Raw genomic sequence first — 20,952 nt, 5'->3', positions numbered from 1 at the left:
ACAGCTCCCAAAGCTGAGCTGCATTTAACACATTTATTCCCACTTCTTTTGAACAAAGTATGAGCCAAGATCCTAAAATATCCAACAGAACTAGTTAGGATCTATGTTACACCCTCTCCTGCCTCTGATTTGGTGACAGGATGTAGGTAGACTGTGAGATCCTGCGTAGGGAAGTGCCTCCATGCTACAACTCTGCAAGACAGATGAGACACTCAAAGGCAACGTCCTGGACTCGACAGCCCAGTTCTAACCCCTCTTACAAGATCAGCTTTGTCTGGCCTCAGGGAGCTCTGCTCTGCCCCATCAATGCAAAACACCCCAGGGCTTTCCGAGCACTGAAGCATCAGGGAGCTCCTTTGGGACACTGCCACAGCAGGAAAAAGTAATTCTGGAAAAGGCAGAGGCACAAACCCTGCTGTTCAGATTAGGAAACTGAAGGCCACATCCAACCCCAAACCCAGTTAGAACCAGATGATTGGTAAGGTCCCTTCCAACCCAAACCATTCTATGATTCTATGATCAAAAGTCAGTCAGAACTCAGGTATGGCTTTGTTTGGTCTTCTCCAAGCTCTTTTGGCTTTCCATTTGGGGCTCATTCAACAGATAGGCTGAAGGAAAAGGGTTTTTGAAGGAGAACCCATCTGAAACTGCTTGGAGCACCAAGTCCCATCTTCAGGAACAGCTGGAGCAATGAAGAACTTAGGTCCCAGCCATCAACAGCCCCGGCAGCTCTAAAGGGAGGACCACGGCCAAAGCAGTAGTTTAACTTAATGAGGCACGCAGGGAGATGGCTTTGGAGGAGGATGACAAATGAGGGAAAAGATGGGAGAAAGTATCCCAACATCTGATTTTGATTCCAAAGGCTCCATGGGAGAAAAAGGACCCGGGAACTGCCTTAGAAAAGCAATTGTGTCACCTCTGGTTTCTGGAACATCCTTTGCAGAACTCATGCAGCATTCCTGACATTTACAGCTCGCTGTAAACAACTGCCTGGATATTCACCCCCTTGAGTCAACTGCCATTGCTCCAAAACAAAAAGAAGGCATTTGAAGTGTCCAGAAAAACATTCCAAGAGATAAAAACTGCTGCAAAAATACACAACTGTGTTTTAAACCAGTGTTCAACCACTGTCCTCCAACTGCACCTTAGGTGGCCAATGGATCAGCCACCAATACAGGCTGCGGGTGCAAAATCCAAGGAGGAAAGCAACTTGAGGTGGGGGATTTCAGCACAGCAATGAGCAGGTTTGGCTAAAGAGAAGTAAAGCTTAACTGGAACCAGCAGAGAACAACTCTCCAAGTCCTGGCAAAGGAACACTGATCCCTGCCAGCTATGACAGCAAGTGTCACGTGGAACAACATACAGTTGGGAAGGGAAAACAAAAATCAACGCAATTCATCCCAAGTGAATCAGAGCCCTTCTAAATATGCCAACATCACTCCTGACATTATATTTAGAAGGTATTTACAGGAAGCACTGGGCTGCTCAGGAGCAGAGTTTGCTCCATCAGGAGGTATTTTTGATCACTACAGATCTGGCCAAGTTACTCATTAGAAATGCTTTGCCCAACTCAGCAGGACAGATGCTTGCTGACTCCTCCATGCAGAGACGTAAAGGCCCGAGAGGGACCTGGGTTGCTGCGTGCTCGTGGCAGCAGGGACCGCCCGGAGCAGTGGATGGGGAAGATTTCACTGGACACAGGGATTGGTTTCTGCTGCGTGGTGTTTATCTGGAAATGATCACTGGGCTTGGTGCCATTTTTCCATGCTCCGTCCCGGTGCTGCCGCCGGCTTCGCAGGCAGCTTTTGGAGCCCACGTTAGGAGTCCTGCTGTCAGCGGAGCAGCTCGAAGCTTTCCAGACTTCAGGAGCTCTGTTTTCCACAAACTGTGCCACACATTTTCCATGTCCACTGCAGCATTTACAAAGAGTTAAAACCCCATAATGACAATAGCCCAAACATCGCACTGAGCCTGAAGCTGAGTCAAAGGGGACGACTCTGATTTCATGCACAATTATACCCCGTTACAACTGGCCTGCAGCCAGGTTCCTGCCCTGTCTGCCACCAGTTTGACCTGGATTCTCCAGCAATATCCTCACCTTCTGCAGCCCAGCTCATACATAGGCACCAGGAGCACCTCTAGAAATGACAGCAGCCTGTCTGCTCCCAAAAAACGCTCCTATTTATCTTCCCAGTAAAATATATAGCATGAAAAATAGCATTCAGCTAGAAACATAAATAACATCACCTAGAAACACGTAAGTAATGCCTTACTGCCAGCTTCCCTTGCTGGAACTTTAAAGCACTTTAGCACCACTGTGGAGGTGCTGGGAAGGCTCCATCTAAAGCACTTTCTGGTCAGCTACAAAGCAGCAGGTACAAAAAGCATGGCAAGGGCTAAAACCTCCCGCCTTGAGTCTTGCTTGCCTGATAGACAACTTCAGTGTTCTTTTGGTGTTAAGCACTGGATCTCCTGCGAGGAGAGGGTGCTCTGGGCTTGGGCTGCCAAAGTTTCAGGGTCAGTGTGAGTCACTTAAAAAAATAATCCAAATCTAAAGGAAAAATCCCCATTTTTTTTAAATCTATTATTACTACTGCTACTGGTATTATTATAAAAGGCTCCTTGAATTTGGGTCAGGGACTGGTCTACAGCAGTGCCTTCCATGCCCTTCTTGAGCAAGATCTTCTCCATGCATATGCCATTTAAATAAAGAGATTACGGAATCAGACACTGGCAGTCAATATAAAAGAAGTATTACCCAAATTCGGCCCAGAGATTGCACAGCCACACCCTGAGTGTTCAACAGGGTGAGATCTCATCAACCCTCCCAAAGTGCAGGGTTTGATCCCAAGAGGTGGTGGAACAAGACACCAGTAACGCTGCTGCCCCTGCACCCAACTGGGACTGTTTCACACAGGCACCAGGAGCACCTCTAGGAATGACAGCTGCCTGTCTGCTCCCAAATAACGCTCCTTCTACAAGGTATTAGAGCAGCAAATTCCAAATCATCTGAGAACTCTGAAGCCTGAAAAGCCAGAAGCTGCTCTAAAAGCAGCAAATGCCAAATGTTTGTCTTTTAAAGCAAAAAACCCAGGATGTTAAATGCAACACAATCCCAAATCCAGCCTTGCAAAAGCACAGGGACTGCAGATGCTCACAGTGGGGAGTACCAGAGGCCGGGCTGCCGGCACCACACATGCTTCAATCCCGATCCTGGAGCCAGCCAAGGGGCCACAGTTATAAATAACTGCAGAATGATCACTGAATACCACAAACTTGGAACGACAGCTTTATCCCAAACCTCAACTGATGCAAACTAGTGCCCAAAGTAAAGGGCACAAGTGAGGACGCGATCCAGAGGATGAACACGGTGGAGAGGTCTTAAGGGACCCGATAATACTGGTTTTAACCAATGTTTGCTTAAGTAAGCCATGCACCCCATCTATGCCTGGTTTCATCTGGGAACAAAACCCCCAGCATCAGGCACAAAGTGATAAATTCTTATTTCCAGAAAGATGTGCCACTAGCTTGGTTGAAATCAATGATTTCAATGGTATTTAAAGTTTCTTCCCCTTCCCTCTGCTTTGTGCTGTGACCAACCCCACTGCTGCTGCCCCAGCCTGAGGCTCATGGTGTTGTTTCAGGGTGCTCTTGCTCTGCTGTGCTCACACAGATTCACTCTTGAGCAGTTTTTGGATTGGAACAAATGTTGACTCTTTCTGGGATGGACCGGATACAAATACAGGAAAGCTCATCAGCGCTAAATCCCACTTCAAGCTTTGATTTATAGTTAACCTAGCTCAGTCAGACCTGTGTAACTAAATCAAGATCACATCCAGTTCACTTAGAGTTCCCTATGAAGGCATTAAGTTAGAGGGAAAACCCACCTGTCCTGGAAATACAAGTTTTCATACACCAGGGAGGTAAAGTGCTGGATTTTACGGTTCAACATTAACTTGCTCAAAAGGGCAGATGTATTTTGGTACTTGCACCTCGGACATCAGTTGTTCAAGTCCCGGTGCCACCATGCACCTTGGCATGCTCAGAGACATCCCCTGGGATTTGGGTGCCTTGGCAGAGGGGGAACAAGGACATGGACTGGGAAGAGCAGCTGGGCCAGAGCTGAGCATGCCTGCGAGTCCTGCTCAGCCAGCACCATCACCATGGATTCCATGGGTGTTTAAACCTACCCACAGTGCTTTAGGTGACACAGACATCCAAGTTTTGTACAACTATACAAAGCCATTGTCCTGCTTTATGTGGGAGATGGGACCAGATGAAAGCGGAGACTGAGCTGAGCTCTTAGTCAGAAGCTCCTCCCTGTGAGGGTGCTGAGGCGCTGGCACAGGGTGCCCAGAGAAGCTGTGGCTGCCCCATCCCTGGCAGTGTTCAAGGCCAGGTTGGACCCAGGGGCTTGGAGCAAGCTGCTCTAGTGGAAGGGGTCCCTGCCCATGGCAGGGGTTTGGAGGTTTAAGGCCCCTTCCAACCCAAAGGAGTCTGGGATTCTGTGAATCCCAAAGCTTCCACTTCAACCATTTCCAGACACTGCAGCCGTTCAGAAACATATCCATGGAACAATTTTCCCTGGGGGAACACCCTGAAGCCCGCACCATTGGCTGTAAAAGAGCAACATTTCCAGTAAATTCTAGAATCTGATACAAATGAGCCTCAGGGATGTCTCCTTTTACTTCCAAGCAGCAATGATGCCGCTGTTTGGATCTAGGACATCTGAAGCATCACAGGCAGATTTTCCCCTCTTTCCTCATGAGTGAAAGGGCACCTCTCCTTTGGGCACCCCTCGGAGGCAGAACCTCCAACACTGCAGTGCAGAAAAGAACCGGGACACAGCGGCGGTGCCGAGCCTGAATCCCTACACTGGCTCTGTTAGCGTGACAGCAGCACACACCTCATTAAACTGCTGTTTAATGGCTTTTGGGTGGCTGCAAAGTGTGGGAAGAGACTTGGCACACGTTCCATCCTCCCTCCTGGGACACCTTTCCTTTGAACTGTTTAAAAGAACCTCCCTTTAAATGTATATTCTTGCATAGGAGATGGAAATGCCATCACTTTGAGAAACTTTTTCCAGCCGTGCTGTTTTTCCTAAGCCAAGTCTGCTCACTTTGCTCACTAATGTCTTTCTTCTAATTAAGATTGCCCATGTCCTACAGGCCAAGACAGAGCAGCAGCTCTGGAGGAGCCATATGATGCTCTGGTTACGTGCCATACCTATGGCTAATTGTCCAAATGATCTAAAACCTCTCTGGCCAAGAGCATTTTGCTGGAGGGTGGCACATGGGCAAGAGGAGGCTCTCACTTCCCGATGCTCTGAAACAACATTTAGGACATATAAGCTTGACTACAATTATTTTTAACTGGTTTCACATTGGCAAATTTCAATTAATTCCCTTAGCAACACATTGTTAAAATGTTCCAGTGGAGGCAAAGTCGTCCCTCCCCTCCAATTTCTGCTGAGTGCTTGTCTCCATGCCAAAAATACTCAAACTAAAACAAGAAACGAGGCAAAAAAAGAAATAAATGAAAAAGACTAAAAATAATCAGGGAGGAAATAGGAAATATCCAACAACAAACCTTGCTTCGGGTTGCTAGTCGCAGTGACAGGGGTGCTGGCAGCGAGGTGGGTGCTCTCCACAGTCCCATAGACCACAGGGCTGTGCTCGGGGACCTGGCTGGACAGCTGCTGGGATGTGAAGTACAAAACAGGGTGACAATGAGCGTGTGAACATGAACCAGCAACGTGGAGCACAAGCAAGTGGGGAAGAGGGTGGGGTGGAAAAGAAGAACCAAGGGTGAGGGGAATAAAGAGGGAAGGTACCAGACCAAGTGAATGAATTCAGAATGTATGTGGGCAAGGGAGGGAGGAAAAGGCACCAGGAAAAGGGGAAAGAGAGACAATTACTGTTAACAATGAGAAGGAGACAGCGCAGCACAGTTATTAACACACTTCATTCTCCAAATGCTAGTCCTAAGAGCAGCAGAAATGTTCATCTGGGTAGGCTGCAGAAAGCTGGGTACACACAAGGACTGCTGGACCCCTCTAATCTGCGTCTGCTTTCTGAACTCCACTCCTTCCTCCACTCATCAGTTACTTCAAACACCTTAGATATTTCAATATCCATTTATTTCTCTGTGTATTTATTTATAGACAGATAATGTGTGAGCAAAGAGTGGTTTTTTATCTCCATGCACACACAGGAACTTGTTATCGCAACAGGAGAAGAATCTGGATTGGTTACACCTCGGTGGTTGTATGAAGGAATCATCTGATACCTTCTACAACGAGATGTAGGGATGGTGCCTGCTGGGTCACCATCAATCTAAAGGAGAGCAGAAGGAGCTGGTTCCCAATCAACAGGGACTGAGCCTGAGGTTTTCTATATAGAGAAATAAAACTGCGAGACCAACAAAGTCACAAGAGTGAAAAAGCCACAGCCTGCTGCAGGGACCTGAGCTGTGTCCCCACTGTTAACGGGACAAACACCCCCCTTGTGTTCACAAAGGTTCCACAAACACAAAAGAAAATCCCCTGTACTTTATCTCACAATTTAAGGAAGACCTTGTGTAAGAGCAAGGGACTGCACCAAAGTCACTCAAAGGTAAAGGTGAGTCCCTTGGGTATGTCTGAGTGAACGCAGACGGGGCAACTCAAGTCTTCACAACTGCAAAACCCTTCAACATGCTGCAGGGACCGTGGGAGGATGAAAATGGGGCTGAATTCCAAGTTAATGCTCGGAAGCAGAAGCCACGCTGCGTGTTGCAGGTGCCTGCTCTCATCCAGTCACTCACCCAGGGCGACGGTGCACAACATCCATGGGGAAAGGCATTTTGGAGCAGTGAAAATGAAGCTGAGTGCCCAGGACACAGGTGTCTTAATGCCTTCTTTTGGGCAGGCTATCAGAAATCCATGCAAAACATATTCCCTTAAAAAAGAGAAACTCCCTGGCAACCTGCTCCTCTTCCTGGGACTCCTTTTTCCTCCCATTTCCAGCTATTTCATCTGAACAGTGCAGAATAAGGAGTGAATTATCTTCAACAAGACATAGAAAGGTAAAGGAGCACTGGGAAAAAGCACATCTGGAAAAAGAGAGATCTAAGCAAGTGGGGTGAAGGGTTGAGATTTTATTTGGGATTGCTCCTCTTCCTGGAAGGAGCCCAATGAGATTGGCTGGAGGATGCATGAGGAATTGCATCCCGACCTCCAGCCAAAGGAGGAAGCCAAAGACAACATGGTTTCACACATGAGCCAGGCTGGAGAAGGCTTTCCCCTCATCCTGTTTCATTTCATGTCAAATTTATGGATGAAAGCAGTGGGGAAAAAGGGGAATGTGATGAGAATGACAGGGACCAGGCGAGACTGGTGGACAAGGAGCCTGTAAGCCTGGAAACTTCCTAGGTCAGAAAACTGGTTTTGTTAAGACCTTTGGAAAACACTCCTTTGTTTTGTGGGAACAGTATCACTAAGTAATAGAAATGGGACTGAAGGACTGACCCTTCCAGGCTCGTGGCTTCAAACTGGAGCATTCAGAGACTTTCCAAGGAAAAACCCCATTTAAAATTACTCTCATGATTTATGATGCTAGAAGTTGCTCTGCATTACTCCATCCTACTGCAGCTGTGGATTGAGAAACCCAAAGTGCCACAAACTCATTGACACTTGGAAGAGGTTCCCCAGGAAAATGAAAGCATTTCTCACTCTTTCAAAGGTGCTCTTCTGTGTTAGGGACTGGTGAGTAAATATCAAGACCAGATTCCATATGTGGTCCTGGAGTTTATTTATATTCACAGTAAAATATATAGCATGAAAAATAGCATTCAGCTAGAAACATAAATAACATCACCTAGAAACACGTAAGTAATGCCTTACTGCCAGCTTCCCTTGCTGGAACTTTAAAGCACTTTAGCACCACTGTGGAGGTGCTGGGAAGGCTCCATCTAAAGCACTTTCTGGTCAGCTACAAAGCAGCAGGTACAAAAAGCATGGCAAGGGCTAAAACCTCCCGCCTTGAGTCTTGCTTGCCTGATAGACAACTTCAGTGTTCTTTTGGTGTTAAGCACTGGATCTCCTGCGAGGAGAGGGTGCTCTGGGCTTGGGCTGTCAAAGTTTCAGGGTCAGTGTGAGTCACTTAAAAAAATAATCCAAATCTAAAGGAAAAATCCCCATTTTTTTTAAAATCTATTATTACTACTGCTACTGGTATTATTACAAAAGGCTCCTTGAATTTGGGTCAGGGACTGGTCTACAGCAGTGCCTTCCATGCCCTTCTTGAGCAAGATCTTCTCCATGCATATGCCATTTAAATAAAGAGATTACGGAATCAGACACTGGCAGTCAATATAAAAGAAGTATTACCCAAATTCGGCCCAGAGATTGCACAGCCACACTCTGAGTGTTCAACCAGGTGAGATCTCATCAACCCTCCCAAAGTGCAGGGTTTGATCCCAAGAGGTGGTGGAACAAGACACCAGTAACGCTGCTGCCCCTGCACCCAACTGGGACTGTTCCACTGTGAGGCGTTCCCAGATGAAGCTCACACTGACTGGTCACAGCTTTTATCAGCTGTGGAAAGTGAATACAAGAAAGCCCTGGAATGTTTGTGCAAAGTTATGGCTGAGTCCAGCTCTGGGGCAGCAGCACAAGAGGGACGTGGAGCTGCTGGAGCGAGGCCAGAGGAGGCCATGGAGATGCTGCGAGGGCTGGAGCAGCTCTGCTCTGGAGCCAGGCTGAGAGAGCTGGGCTGGGGCAGCCTGGACAAGAGAAGGCTCCTGAAGGGGAGACCTGAGAGCAGCTCCAGTGCCTGAAGGGGCTGCAGGAAAGCTGGAGAGGGGCTTGGGACAAGGGATGTAGGGACAGGCCAAGGGGAATGGCTTTAACCTGCCAGAGGGGAGACTGAGATGAGCTCTTAGGCAGAAGCTCTTCCCTGTGAGGGTGCTGAGGCGCTGGCACAGGGTGCCCAGAGAAGCTGTGGCTGCCCCATCCCTGGCAGTGTTCAAGGGCAGGTTGGACACAGGGGCTTGGAGCAAGCTGCTCTAGTGGAAGGGGTCCCTGCCTGTGGCAGGGGTTGGAGCTGGGTGAGCTTTAAGGTCCCTTCCAACCCAAACCAAGATGGGATTCTGTGATGAGTATATGAATATACAGAGTTTACTGATTTTAGGCTGTTCAATACTGTAACATCCACTACTGGAACATTCCACTACTGGAATTCAGGCACTGAGCATAGTTATTAAGGCACAATCTAATTTCATTCAAGATACTAAACTTGCTCCAAAGAAATGAATTGGAGATGATGTTGGGACAATAACTTTGAATTTCCTGGCTTAAGTGGGCTTTAATTTTCAGTTATGTTACACTAATGAACTTTTTCTGGTGAGCACTATTCCAGAGCTCTTCTGTGATTAACAAAAGTGGTTCCAAGTACCTCATCAGAACGAAGCCTGGATATTAAACAATGAAGTATTTGCATACCTTACTCAGAGTAGATGATTGGACATCACTGCTGTGCTCTGCATCTGAATTACAGCTGATCAAAATTCATGCCTATTAACCTCCTCTTGAAAAACATTCATTTTGTCCTGTTTGACTTAATTGTAGAATCTTAAAATAGCTTTCAGAATGCCAAAGTAATCCATAAAGTGCCTGAATTAGCTGCACCATGCATAGACACGACCTGAAACCTGGCTGCTTTCAGCTCTTCCACAAGAGAAAGTCATTCAGTACGAGATAATGGGAAGGGGATCTCACCAGCAGGCAAATGCTTGGCATCTCTAGTGTCTCCTCTGATGGGAAAGGCTTGGAAAAGTCTAATTGATTCTATATGTAACCAGCTCTGGGTTCTCTCGCCTTCCAGCTCTAGTCACAGATCCCCAGACCAGAAATCCTGGGGCAGAAAACAGCTGCTTCCAATTGAACACCACCCACCTTTGTTGCAGAACCAGGAGCTGCTCGAGGTGTCTTGCTGCTTCTTCCCATGATGGAGACCAGCAAGAGAAAACAGGTGACCCAAAAGTGATGCCTTCACACGACAAAAGGTGTGACTGAACCAGGGTGATGGCTAAAACCTGTAGGTATCCTGTTGGCCTCAAGGGACAGATCTGTAGACCAGGCTCTTATTGCATCTCACATACCCCTGTTACACTTTCACCGGCTCAGATATAACCTCGAGCTCCCACTCCAGCACAGGGTGTCTCAAGGTGAGCTTGTTGCCTCAGCAGAAAAGCTACCCAGACGCAGAGGGAAAACAAGGTTTCAGCTCAGGAAAGGCTGGTTTACCTGAAAGCTAGCAAAACCTGGGGATATTGAACAGGGAAGAACTTTGGAAGAAGAGGAAACTGCCCCCCAGCTTCAGCCAGGCTCTGATCGAAAGCCTACCCATCACTTGGAGAACCTTCACATCTTCTAATCCAAGCAGTGGACAACAGCCTCCAACAAAACACAGCCAACTTCCAAGGCTTGTGCCAAAAAATAGGAGCTCCTTCTCCAATTGTTCAAAACCTTTTCAGTTGAGCAGCCTGTGGCTTAGCAGCATCTCTCCCAAAAGAGAGGGAGAACTAAGAGGATGTATGAAGCCAAGAGCAGCGACACCAAGCCGGGAGGTGGGAAGAGGACCACAGCCTCTCCACCTCTGATGATATGGGGAGAGATCAAGGAGGCATCGCCTCTTCCTGCTGCAGGTGGGGAAGGGGAGTCAGAAATCATTTCCTGATTAGATAACACAGCCACTTCCAGCCCCAGCTCACGTCGTGGTGGACCTAGGCTCACGTCAGCTCTGCTGGTCTGCAAGGCTCTGGCTCCCAAAGGACTAGAAGAGACCTGCATTTCCAATCAGCTTAATTTCCAGACATTCCACAGACTTCCATGACATTCCAGACATTCCATGGACTTCCCAGGTGGAGCAGGATACAGAGACTTACAAGGGCTCAAACTCAAAGGTGTGTGTCAGAAAGATTCCTGAGCTACGGAAAGCATCACTTTGGGATATTTATGCTTTTTCCTACATCAGAAAAATGCATGTTTTAAGGCTGAACAGGTAGGGACCAAACGTGCAGTAGATTTATCCCAGTTCTGTGACAAAATTCCTGAGCTACAGGCATTCTGGTGACTCTAAAACAACACTACTAAGGCAGAAAGACATTAGCATGGACAGTGATATACAATCAATCACATGCATGAGATGGCCTTCCCTCAGGTACACAAGACTGACAGAAGCATCACATCTCTCACTTCTCCTTTAACACTGGAAGTCTTTACATGCTCTAAAATCTATTGTGGATGCAGAAGCAGGGATGGGCAACAAGCAGCAGCACTGCAGCTCCACGTTTTCAAAGCTAAAGGCTGGTAAAAATGAGTAAACTTGGAGGGGAGACAACAAATCCTTGCAGAACACTGACAATTTAGGACCATCCTGGTGTTGGAGGTGAGGGGTGGTGTGGGTGGGAGATACAGGGTTTGGCTCTAACAACCAGCAAAGCAAAGCAGACATCACTGGGAGAGGGTTACAGGGCCACTTCCTTACCTGAGGTGGAGTCGGTGTGGAAGTGGGTCTCACGATGGGAGGCGTTGGGTTCCTGCTGCCCCCACCAGACATGATTTCTTCTGTTATATCTTTGCCTCCCTGGTTGGGATCCCGGATTCGGATCTACAGTATTAAACAGAGCAAGGATTCAAGTGAGCCTTCCCACTACACACTCTCCTTGGGGTTTATGGAGAGGAGACATGGACAGGCTATAATTCCATTACACTCGGTAGGAGCTGCTCTGGGTTGAGCTGATGCTCTGCAGGAACGCTGGAATGTGGTTTGGTTTGATAACTTGAAATGCCTGGTATCTAATTTAATCCCTTCATCTCTAATTTAATCACAACACCACACCAGTTAGGTCTAAATACCTGCACCCAGTGTGTGACCCTGTAATTCAGAGCACGGTCCCTGCTGCTGGATAAGAAGTTTACTGCAGCTTAGAAAATCTATCAGACAGTTTTGCTACAGAACTCATCTGCCAGCCAGGGGAAAGTGCAAGAATTAAACGGAACAGGCCCTGTTTTACCCTGATACGGAATCCAGTGACCTTGCCAAGCCAGCTGCTGGTGAAGGGGGAAAGCAAATCAGCTCTTCCTGCTTTTCCCTTCCAAGCTGGGAAGAGTCACACCAAGAGAAGAGAGGGAATCAACCAAAAAATACTGAGCGGAGGAAAGGGAAACCGCAAGAACAAACTCGAGTCCTATGAAACTCATCAGCATTTAGGAAACGAGCCTGGCTTGGAGACTCTTCACAGCCCCAAAATGGGAAAGGAAAAACATCCTCCAAAATAAACCACTCAAGAGCACACTCGTTTGAATCCTCAACTGACACTTGAGCCGATTTGAGTCACTGAACACAGGAACAGTCACGCTGCCTGGGTCAATCTGAAACAGAGCTTTTAATCTTCAATACAGGAGTTAAAGGTTTTCACAAGCCTGAAGACAGTGCTGCTGTTTGTCCCCCTTCAGAAGCGCCTGGTTTAACTCTATTGAAACTGGTGCTGAAGTCCCCATCATGCTGAGCACGACGCACAACCAAAAGACACAATCCTTCTGAGGGCAGGGGGCTCCCTGGAAAGCCCCAGGCTTTAATCAGCACCATACAAAGTCAGGAGCTGCAGAAGGGCTTTGTGATTTACCCACTTCAGTGCTGTGTGATTCTTCTCGGCTCTTTGATTTACCATAAATACACACATGGTGCTCGGGATGCTGGCAAGATGTGCTCCTCTCTTAGTTTTGATGGAGTTTTGCTGCTAAAACCTTTCGTTAACCACAGCACAAGGACTCAGGAGCTGGCCCGAATCCCTGCCCTCTCCTCCTCCCAGTGACTAGTTAACGGCACGGAAACATTCCCTGCTTCATGGTTTGTAGGACTTGAATGCTCACTTAATGGTGCATAAGGGCACGTGTATGTACATACGTTTAGTTTTTCTTTAATGTCTCTCATTTCTTCAGTCCCAACCCCGATTAGGAAACTGGAACAGAGCACTCAGAGCCAAACAGCTCAGGCATTTAAAAAACCTTTTGCCTTTCCGCTTCGGAGAACTTGGCTTCCATGGCATGAAGCTGCCTTAACCACAGCTGAATGTCTCTGCATTTCAAACAGCATCAACGATGTGGCCATGCTGTGCTCTGGATGCTGGGAAGAAACTCCTCAGGCCTAGCGAGGAGGTGGCAAGAGCTGCCTCACCCTTTGCTGACAGCAGCTACAAGAAAAGCCATTCTCACAAGCCCAGCGAACACACTGCTCAGCTCTTCCAGTTTCCCAACTCAAACGTCATCTCAGACCATCTTCAAAACTCACAAATATCCTGCATTTTGAGACACATACAAGTCCCTTCCCCCCACTCCTCCCTTTGGAAACAGTTGTTTGAGGGCTTTCAAACCACTCCAAAACACGCAGTGATGTAAAGCAATTCCCTTTTCAACTGCATAGAAAAGATCCATCCACAAGTTTAAGACCACCCTGGACTCTTTCTGTTTAAACACTCCATTCTCTCAGTGTGCCTTTACTATTCCCTTCCACCGTCTACCTGCAGTAATAATCCAGTGACAATCCAATAATCTGCCCCTCTCAAACTCTCCCCAGTGAACTGGGAAGTGAGGAAGTGTGGCCTCCAAACCCCTCACCACTTTCACGTGTTCAGGTTCTTTCAAGCCTGCCCATATGTCCACAGCTTGCTGGGTTTCTGCCTTTTCCAAGGCAAAACCTATTTCTTTTTAGTCAGTTCCAACCAACTCCCAACACTCTCCCAAACTGATCCGGGTCTGTTCACTGGTACAGCTCGAAGCAGCAGCACAGGCAGCTGAGGGACCAGGTCTGGGCACCTAACACTGGTTTTCATTTATGTTCACTGCAAAACCACCAAAAACCTCTTCCTTTTTGTCTGGCTGAGATGTCACAAACCCAGAGCAGAAAATCCCCCCGTGAAAATCAGACCCTTGCAGCACTGTGCAGTGTTTAACACTTCAGCTGTGAAACTTGGTCTCTCTGTGATGCTAAAGCTCAGCTTTAAGCTTAAGATCGTCATTAACTTCCTTCAAGCTTACAACCAGGACAGACCTCGGGTGGGATGTGCCAATCCATGACCACCACTCACCGTTTTTTTCTCTCTTTTAGCTGGTGGAGGCTGCTGCTGCTGTGTAGGCACTATGATGGGTGCTGACTGATACACTGGCTGACTTGGGTAGAAAGGTGTTCCTGGGAGAGGAGAGAACGACAGAAACAAGAGGGAAAAAGTCTATTAATGAAACTAAACCAAGTGCATGATGTAAACCAGACCCATGTGCTCCTCCTTCCCTTCAAACCCCACAGCTACAAGCCTCCACCTGGCCCGTGTTTTGCTCTTCCCCACTGCCACTAAACCAGAAGCTGTTGCTCCATCATGACACTGATGAAGTCCCTATTTCATTTTTTATCTCCATGAACACAAATGTCATCACAAGCAATGTTCTCCTCATGTTGCACACAGAAAGAGCACGAGCAGGTTTACTGTGGAATTACACCACGTTGATGATTACATTCATGATACCCAATGTAGTTTCATGAGGTTTTTCTGTCTGCAATAAGACTGGCTCAGAATGACCAAGTGCTTTAAAACCACGCCAGATATAAAGGTGGCCTTGTAGAGCAGTCTTCTGCCTGCAGATCAGACATCAGGGGAACACGGGAGATGGCACTGGGTTTCCTTCCTTCCAGGCATGAATGCCACAGGCCTGCCTGTCTGCATTTGTGTCTGGAGCTATCTCACTCATCCTCCAACTGAACCAACCTTTAAATGGGAACGAGTTGTGTGTCTGTAGTCTGAACAGGAGGTTATTGCTACCGCAAGTAAATGGTGAAATCCAAGATAGTGAACGAAGGCAGCCCAGCACAACCTGATCTGCAGTTTCAAAGGCTGCAATTCCTTAAACTGGCAACTGGGAAGCAAAAGCTCAGAGCAGGCTCCTGTTGGCATGCTCAGAGGGAGAACATTTCTCTGCTGAGACAGTGGGCAAGTAGCAGAGAGCATTGCCTGGCACTGGCTCAGGGCTGTGGAAAGCTCAGCCGGCCAAATTCCATCCTGGATGCTGCAGTTAAGGTGGCCTAAATGATTCAATAAACTTCTTATTGTGAACTTCAGTGACTTCAGATCTGGCCTCAGGGCACAAACGTCTCTGCCATAGACTCACAGACTGGTTTGGGTTAAAGGGACCTTCAAGCCCATCCAGTTCCAACCCCCCACCATGGGCAGGGACACCTTCCACTAGAGCAGCGTGCTCCAAGCCCCGTCCAACCCGGGCTTGAAAGAGTCCCTACAGCTTGGGAAGCAAGAACCCTCCTCCCTCTCTCCTTAAGAACAGCGATGAAGCCTCAAACTCTTCCAAGTGCCGCTTTGGCCAAGCTGGCCAGGTGAACAGCATGAGCCTGGATAACAGGAGCAAGCCTGGGAGCCTGGGGATGTGTTCATCATCTTGATTTCCAGTTTCCTAGAAACCAGATCTAATCAGACAGCCTGCGAGGTGATTCCTGCCTCAGACTGAGCCACAGAAGGAACTCAAGGAAGGAATCCCAAAAAGCAAGAGTAACTTGTGGGAAGAAATACAGCTCCTGTGGCAGCAGACCAAGTGCAACAAAGTGCAATTTTCAGTGCATCTCTGTTCTCTGTGCTTTGGTTTTTGTTCCTGTTTTGTTCCCAGTTCAGCAGAACCCGAGTTTCATTCTCCTTCCTTTCCATTCATCATGTCAAGATCTTTCCCAATGCAGCACAGAAACTCACTGATACCAAATGATGACACACTGCAAAACTGAGACAATTACAGAGGATGCACTGCCCATCGCCCTAAGTTTTGTCTTCTGCAGTACTTTCCCTTCCCCCTTCTTTTCAGCCTGCCAAACTGCAGTGATTTCACATCTAGCAGCCACATTGGCTACGAAGTCCTGAGGTTTACAGGCAAGGCCACTGCCAGCAGCATTATCCATGCCTGTGTCGTAGATTTCCTTGTCTCTCAGAGCAGTTCCTGGTGAGACACTGCCAGTCCCTATATAAATAGAAAGGATGCAACGAGAGGGAAAGGTGGATGAGCACAGGCAAACCTGCAGTCATCCACTTCCTTGGCTAACCCTGCTCTGCCTGGAAAACTCTTGGCACAGTGGAGGGCTCCAGCTTCACCCACTGACACTCTGCAGATGCAGCAATCTAAAATCAAGCTGGGACTGAAAGGTGACAGTCTCTGTGCAAGAAACCAGGCGCCTTCAGGAGTGGAAAGGGATCAGAAGGGAACTTTCTCCTCATTACAGGAGTGAGGACAGACAAATGGCACTAAGCAAGCAGAAAGCAAGAGAGCAGACCTGTAATGGCAGGAAAAACGAGGAATACCAGGCAATTTCCTCTTTTGTGGATTGAAAGAAGGGAGGGGAAAAGATGACAAGTAGAGAAGCAGCTGAGGCTTTTCTCCCCTTTAAAAGGAATGTGGATTTGTGAAGAGCAAACAGGCAATTCTGCCAGCAATAAGAGGTTGTCACTGTTCAGCCTGGAAGGTGATCATTCACTTCTTAGGCTCCAACATACCAACAGCTAAAGCCTGAAGCTGCATGGGAAGCTGATAAAATCTCTGCCCCCAACAGACTACAGGCCGTGCGTGGGCAGGTAGCAATCAGACTGAACGAAATACCTCCAATTTGATATTGAGAGGTGAAAAACCTTAAAAAGCCCCCACAAAACATTACAACAGGGTGATGACTAGAATCATCCTGCTGGCTTTTCCAAATGTTCCCATAAATGAGCAAACGAAGGTAAATAAAGAAGTGACAAACTTGACTGCAGGATATCTGATTCTGCATCTCATTCAACTCTAGCTTGCAGGAGCTGATTTAAATACCAAAATACAGATGCCACTGAAAACCTTACGGGGATTGTGATATAAATATGATATATATTGTACCTGGCAACACACTGGAAATTACTATGAAAGGACTTGAATGTAAAAGAGGATTGCCAAGAGAAGAGTTGTCACAGGGCACTGAAGGACAGTCCCCCACTGCTACACAGGGTCTGCAAACTGGGACCCAAATGAGAGGGGGTTGTGAGCTCCCGGAGGAGTCAAGGACCAGTGAGATGCAGCCTTGGGATATTTAGGTGCAGCTTTGAAGCTCAATACATGGGTGAGTCAATCAAACCTACTGACCATTGTGTGTCAACCAACCACAGCACACACATGATGTCAGGCAGTCTCCCAAGAGAGAGCTCCCAACTGCTGTGAGCATGTTCAGGGCATGGATCAATGGAAACCAGAGCTGCCCATTGTATTCACAATACCTTAATAAATAATAATGCTTCAGCAGGGAATAACAAGTAGCCCCCATTCTTGTTCATGTGTGATTACAGGTAGCTCTGTGAGCTGGAGCCTATCCTCAAGTGCTCCTACAAACAATACTCTGTTATTGTGCATTTTTAGGATTGAATAATAAGGGCTGTGACACAAACCCAACTGAGCAGCTACCTGAAGTTCAAACACATGCTAATCCATTTTGCTGTTTTAAATCTTCAGCTTGACAACAGCAAAATACCTGAGGAGAATTCTCCAAGCAGAACTTACCGTAGGCATTGGGGAATTCTCCAGGACCTGGTCCTGGATAAAAGGGTCCTGGTCCTGGTGGCTGAACGGGATACTGCTGCGGGGGCCCGACATACGGAGGGCCACTGTGACGATACTAGGAGGAGAAAAAACAGCCATTAGTTTACATGGAGTTGGGCAACTTCATCCTGTTGCACACAGAACCTGTAATCAAGCCCCTGAATCAACAGGGATCTGATTAGCAAACTGATTAATTACAGATTGAGTTACTGTCAGAAGAATAGGAGAGAGCTAAAGCTGTGTCATCAACAGACAAGGACTCAAGAGCTGAAGTAGTAAATCCTGATTTCAGCACTGGTGTGTTTTTATGAGGCCCAGGGTTTCATAGCTGCAGATCTACGAAGTCGATTCAGACACATTTATAGCACTGAACATTCTCCAGGAGCTCAGTTTCACACTGGTTTTGAGGGGGACCTCAAAACCTAGAGGAGTAATTTATTCTTCCTGCCTCCACACACACAACAACAAATACTTCACACAGAAGGACAGAGGCTAAATATGCATCTACCAGCTTCACTTCACACACACCCCCTAACTCTGCACCAAGCCTTGAGAAGATCCAGATGGAGCCAGCGTTGCTCTGCAGTCCTTTAGGTGCTGGGATAAGGGGTCTGTTACCTGTGGTATACAGTACTGGGGGCCCTGAGGCATCGGGTAGGGCATTGGCAGGTGATTAACCATCATGATGTGCTGGTTGGTTTGATACACCGCCGTGGGGGTCTGCGCACCAGGACGGATGGAAGGGCTGCTGTTCTGGATGGTGGCTCTTGGAGGCTGGATCTGAGGCCTCTGGAAAAACTAGGGCAGGGGAGAGAAAGGAAAGCACTGGTCAGGCCTTCTGGGCAACAACTGGAAATACCATTATGACATTAGAATCCTCATACTACTTCCAAAGGGTTGCCACACCTTCAGAAAACTGCAGGACAATTTCTGCTTCACTGTACAGGGCCAGCTCACGCTCCAGCCTTCCACTGACATGCAGAAGAAAGGTAAGAACCTTTAAACTCCAAGAGTGATGAGTTTGTAGCTGCTGGATTACACAGCTCAACTTCCAGCGCGAACGTTAAGGAACTGACTTTTGTCACACAGAGTTTTGGTAAGGTGGGTTGGCTGCCAAAAAACACCTTTCTAAACGTGCTTGGGAATGAATATTCCAAGAGAGCTCCAGAACAGTTATAAAGCCAGATTTTAGCAAGGCCAGAGGTGCCTCATGCCTCCCCTTTACACAAACTGAAGCAGATGACTTGTCTTGCCCTCTGTTTTCAGAAAGGTGGCAACCTCTTTCCAGGGTGGTACCAAACTCTTCTACCACGTGTGCATGAAGTGATGCCCCACGCAGATGGACCAGGTCCAGGAAACCAAGCAAGCCCCTGGAACACGCTCCATCCTCAAGCCTTACGCGCTGGGAAAAGGCATCGGTATCCCTGGGATGGAGCATTCATGGCACTGGAAGACCTTGCTCTGGAGTCTTTGCAATCTTGAAACTCAGGTTTTGGTAAGATATGCATCAGACATCAACGCATTCACTAACGGAGTAATGATACAAGTGATAGAGACACTTATGCCATGCAGAACCAGGAGTTAAAATTACCTGTATAGGTCTGAATCCTCCCTTCAAGAACGAAGCAAGAAAGCAGCAGGAAACAGAAAGAAAGCCAATGGAACAGCTTACAGATCAGTAGGAAGGAATAGGATATAACATGCACCCTAGTTGCACACAATTCCATTCACTTTGCTACCCTGCCTTGACTAACTTCTTAGAGGAACACCACGAAAAAGACACTGAACTGGCATCAAGGACTCTTCTACCTGAATCCCAATGGAGGGGTCAGAAACTGCTGGAATAGTTTAATATGGAAGTATACAAATTTAAAGAAAAAAAGAAAAAACCCAACCAAACCATGGTAAACTGCACAAAATGTGATGCTACAGAGAGACGCTAGTGGTACTCTGTTCCTAAACAGCAAAGGTTTTCCTTTCTGGTCTCTTTCAGTGCTACAGAGACAGCAGATGAAGCAGAAACCCTTGCTCACATCTTGGGTTTGGTCTCCATTTCCACACCAAGACTGGAAGGATAAGAAATGCCAAGTATTTAAGTGTTAAGCAAAATAATCATGATTAGGTCATCACACGCCACACTGAGACTGCTGAGTGATGAAGTGCATTGATGGGAGTAAGTCTGTGAGCATCATGAGTGGGGAGTAGAAAAGAGGAAGGAATGAAGGAATGAGCTGTCCTGATCTGCATCGGCATTTGGGAAGAGCAGGGGAGGGCAGAAGGAAGCTGTGATGCCTCTATACTTGACATGACAAGGAGCTCAGCGTGGCCATTCTGGTGCTGCTGACGACTTTGATACCCAAGTTATTGCCCATAGCAAATGATGCCTCCAGGAAAACCAGGGATGACTCTATCTCACAAATCCAGATGCTTTTACGTCCAGCCCTGTTCAACTGGATGAAGAATTGTCCCCAGCACACTCCAAGTGTGACCTGAACCAGAAGGCAACTGTTTGGGGAGAAAAGCTTAGTTGGGAGGGTGCAGAAAGGAAAGCAGAAGAGCAACACACTGCCATAGTGCTGCATTAACAAAAACTGTGGCTGTCTAGATGTGGGGAACCACAGGAGTGTCGCAGGAACCAAGGGCATATGCTGAATTTATGGGGAGAACAACCAGAGTCTGCAGTATTTCGTTATCCAAAGGCATCAGAAAGAGCAAAATCCTTTCTTCTTTCTGAATAATGACTGTTCCTAACCTGTTACACCAGAAGTGTCCCAGAGTGGGGCTGGAAAAGTCAACAGCCAACCACGATTCCGTATTCACGCAGAGCAAAATGGGCTGGAGGCTGAAGTGGGACCTGCCTCTGCTGACAGTTAACAGCGTCCACAGGGCAGCACAGAAAAGCTCCACTGCAAGAGAGGGGAGTCCTGCACCAGTGTGAGCTCCAGATGTGAGCTCTGCTCCTCAGGTCCCTGCTGCACCTACAAAACCTGCCACCAACAGCACCAAAACCATCGGAGAAAAACTTACAGCAACAGCAACTCCTGCTCATGGAGAGCCTCCAGATGTTCCCTGGTGGGGCAGCACACTGAAGAAACTCCGTTTCAGGAACACAAGCCAGCTCTCTCCTGCCATAGGACAGCACCTCTGTGCACTGACACGGGTGGAGTGTGGCATAGGCTCACTCCTCCATTAAGCATCAACCACCCCATGGTAGTGGTTCCACACCAGAAGTAGCACCTCCGATGAGGAAAGTCATTTTAAACCCTCCAACCTCTCAAAACCACTCTGCACAGCCCACACCATTG

The 20,952-nt window shown here is 47.5% G+C and overlaps 1 protein-coding gene across 16 annotated transcripts in view; it reads right to left on the bottom strand.

The window, feature by feature from the left end:
* The window catches only part of EIF4G3 (eukaryotic translation initiation factor 4 gamma 3), a 151,215-nt gene that overhangs the window by 46,693 nt on the left and 83,570 nt on the right, over positions 1-20,952 (bottom strand). For 10 of the 16 annotated variants that reach the window (XR_009745775.1, XM_061466566.1, XM_061466572.1 and 7 more), the window contains 6 exons: positions 19,239-19,259; positions 18,266-18,445; positions 17,609-17,723; positions 14,131-14,231; positions 11,529-11,651; positions 5,590-5,698 (listed from right to left, as the gene is read on the bottom strand). Coding sequence is in view for 15 of the 16 variants with exons in the window: in XM_061466566.1 (XP_061322550.1) it covers positions 5,590-5,698; positions 11,529-11,651; positions 14,131-14,231; positions 17,609-17,723; positions 18,266-18,445; positions 19,239-19,259 (649 nt within the window). In the remaining variant the exon portion in view is untranslated. The remainder of the gene's footprint in view (positions 1-5,589; positions 5,699-11,528; positions 11,652-14,130; positions 14,232-17,608; positions 17,724-18,265; positions 18,446-19,238; positions 19,260-20,952) is intronic. The other 6 variants (XM_061466570.1, XM_061466574.1, XM_061466581.1 and 3 more) reach the window with 3 other exon arrangements.

The sequence above is a fragment of the Pezoporus flaviventris genome, unplaced genomic scaffold (genome assembly GCF_033815535.1).
Source record: "Pezoporus flaviventris isolate CSIRO_AGI_PZ_B2104156 unplaced genomic scaffold, CSIRO_AGI_Pfla_v1 ptg000042l, whole genome shotgun sequence".
Classification (NCBI taxonomy): Eukaryota; Metazoa; Chordata; class Aves; order Psittaciformes; family Psittacidae; genus Pezoporus; species Pezoporus flaviventris.
Note: the sequence above shows the minus strand (reverse complement) of the source record. Positions and strands in the feature narration are given on the sequence as shown.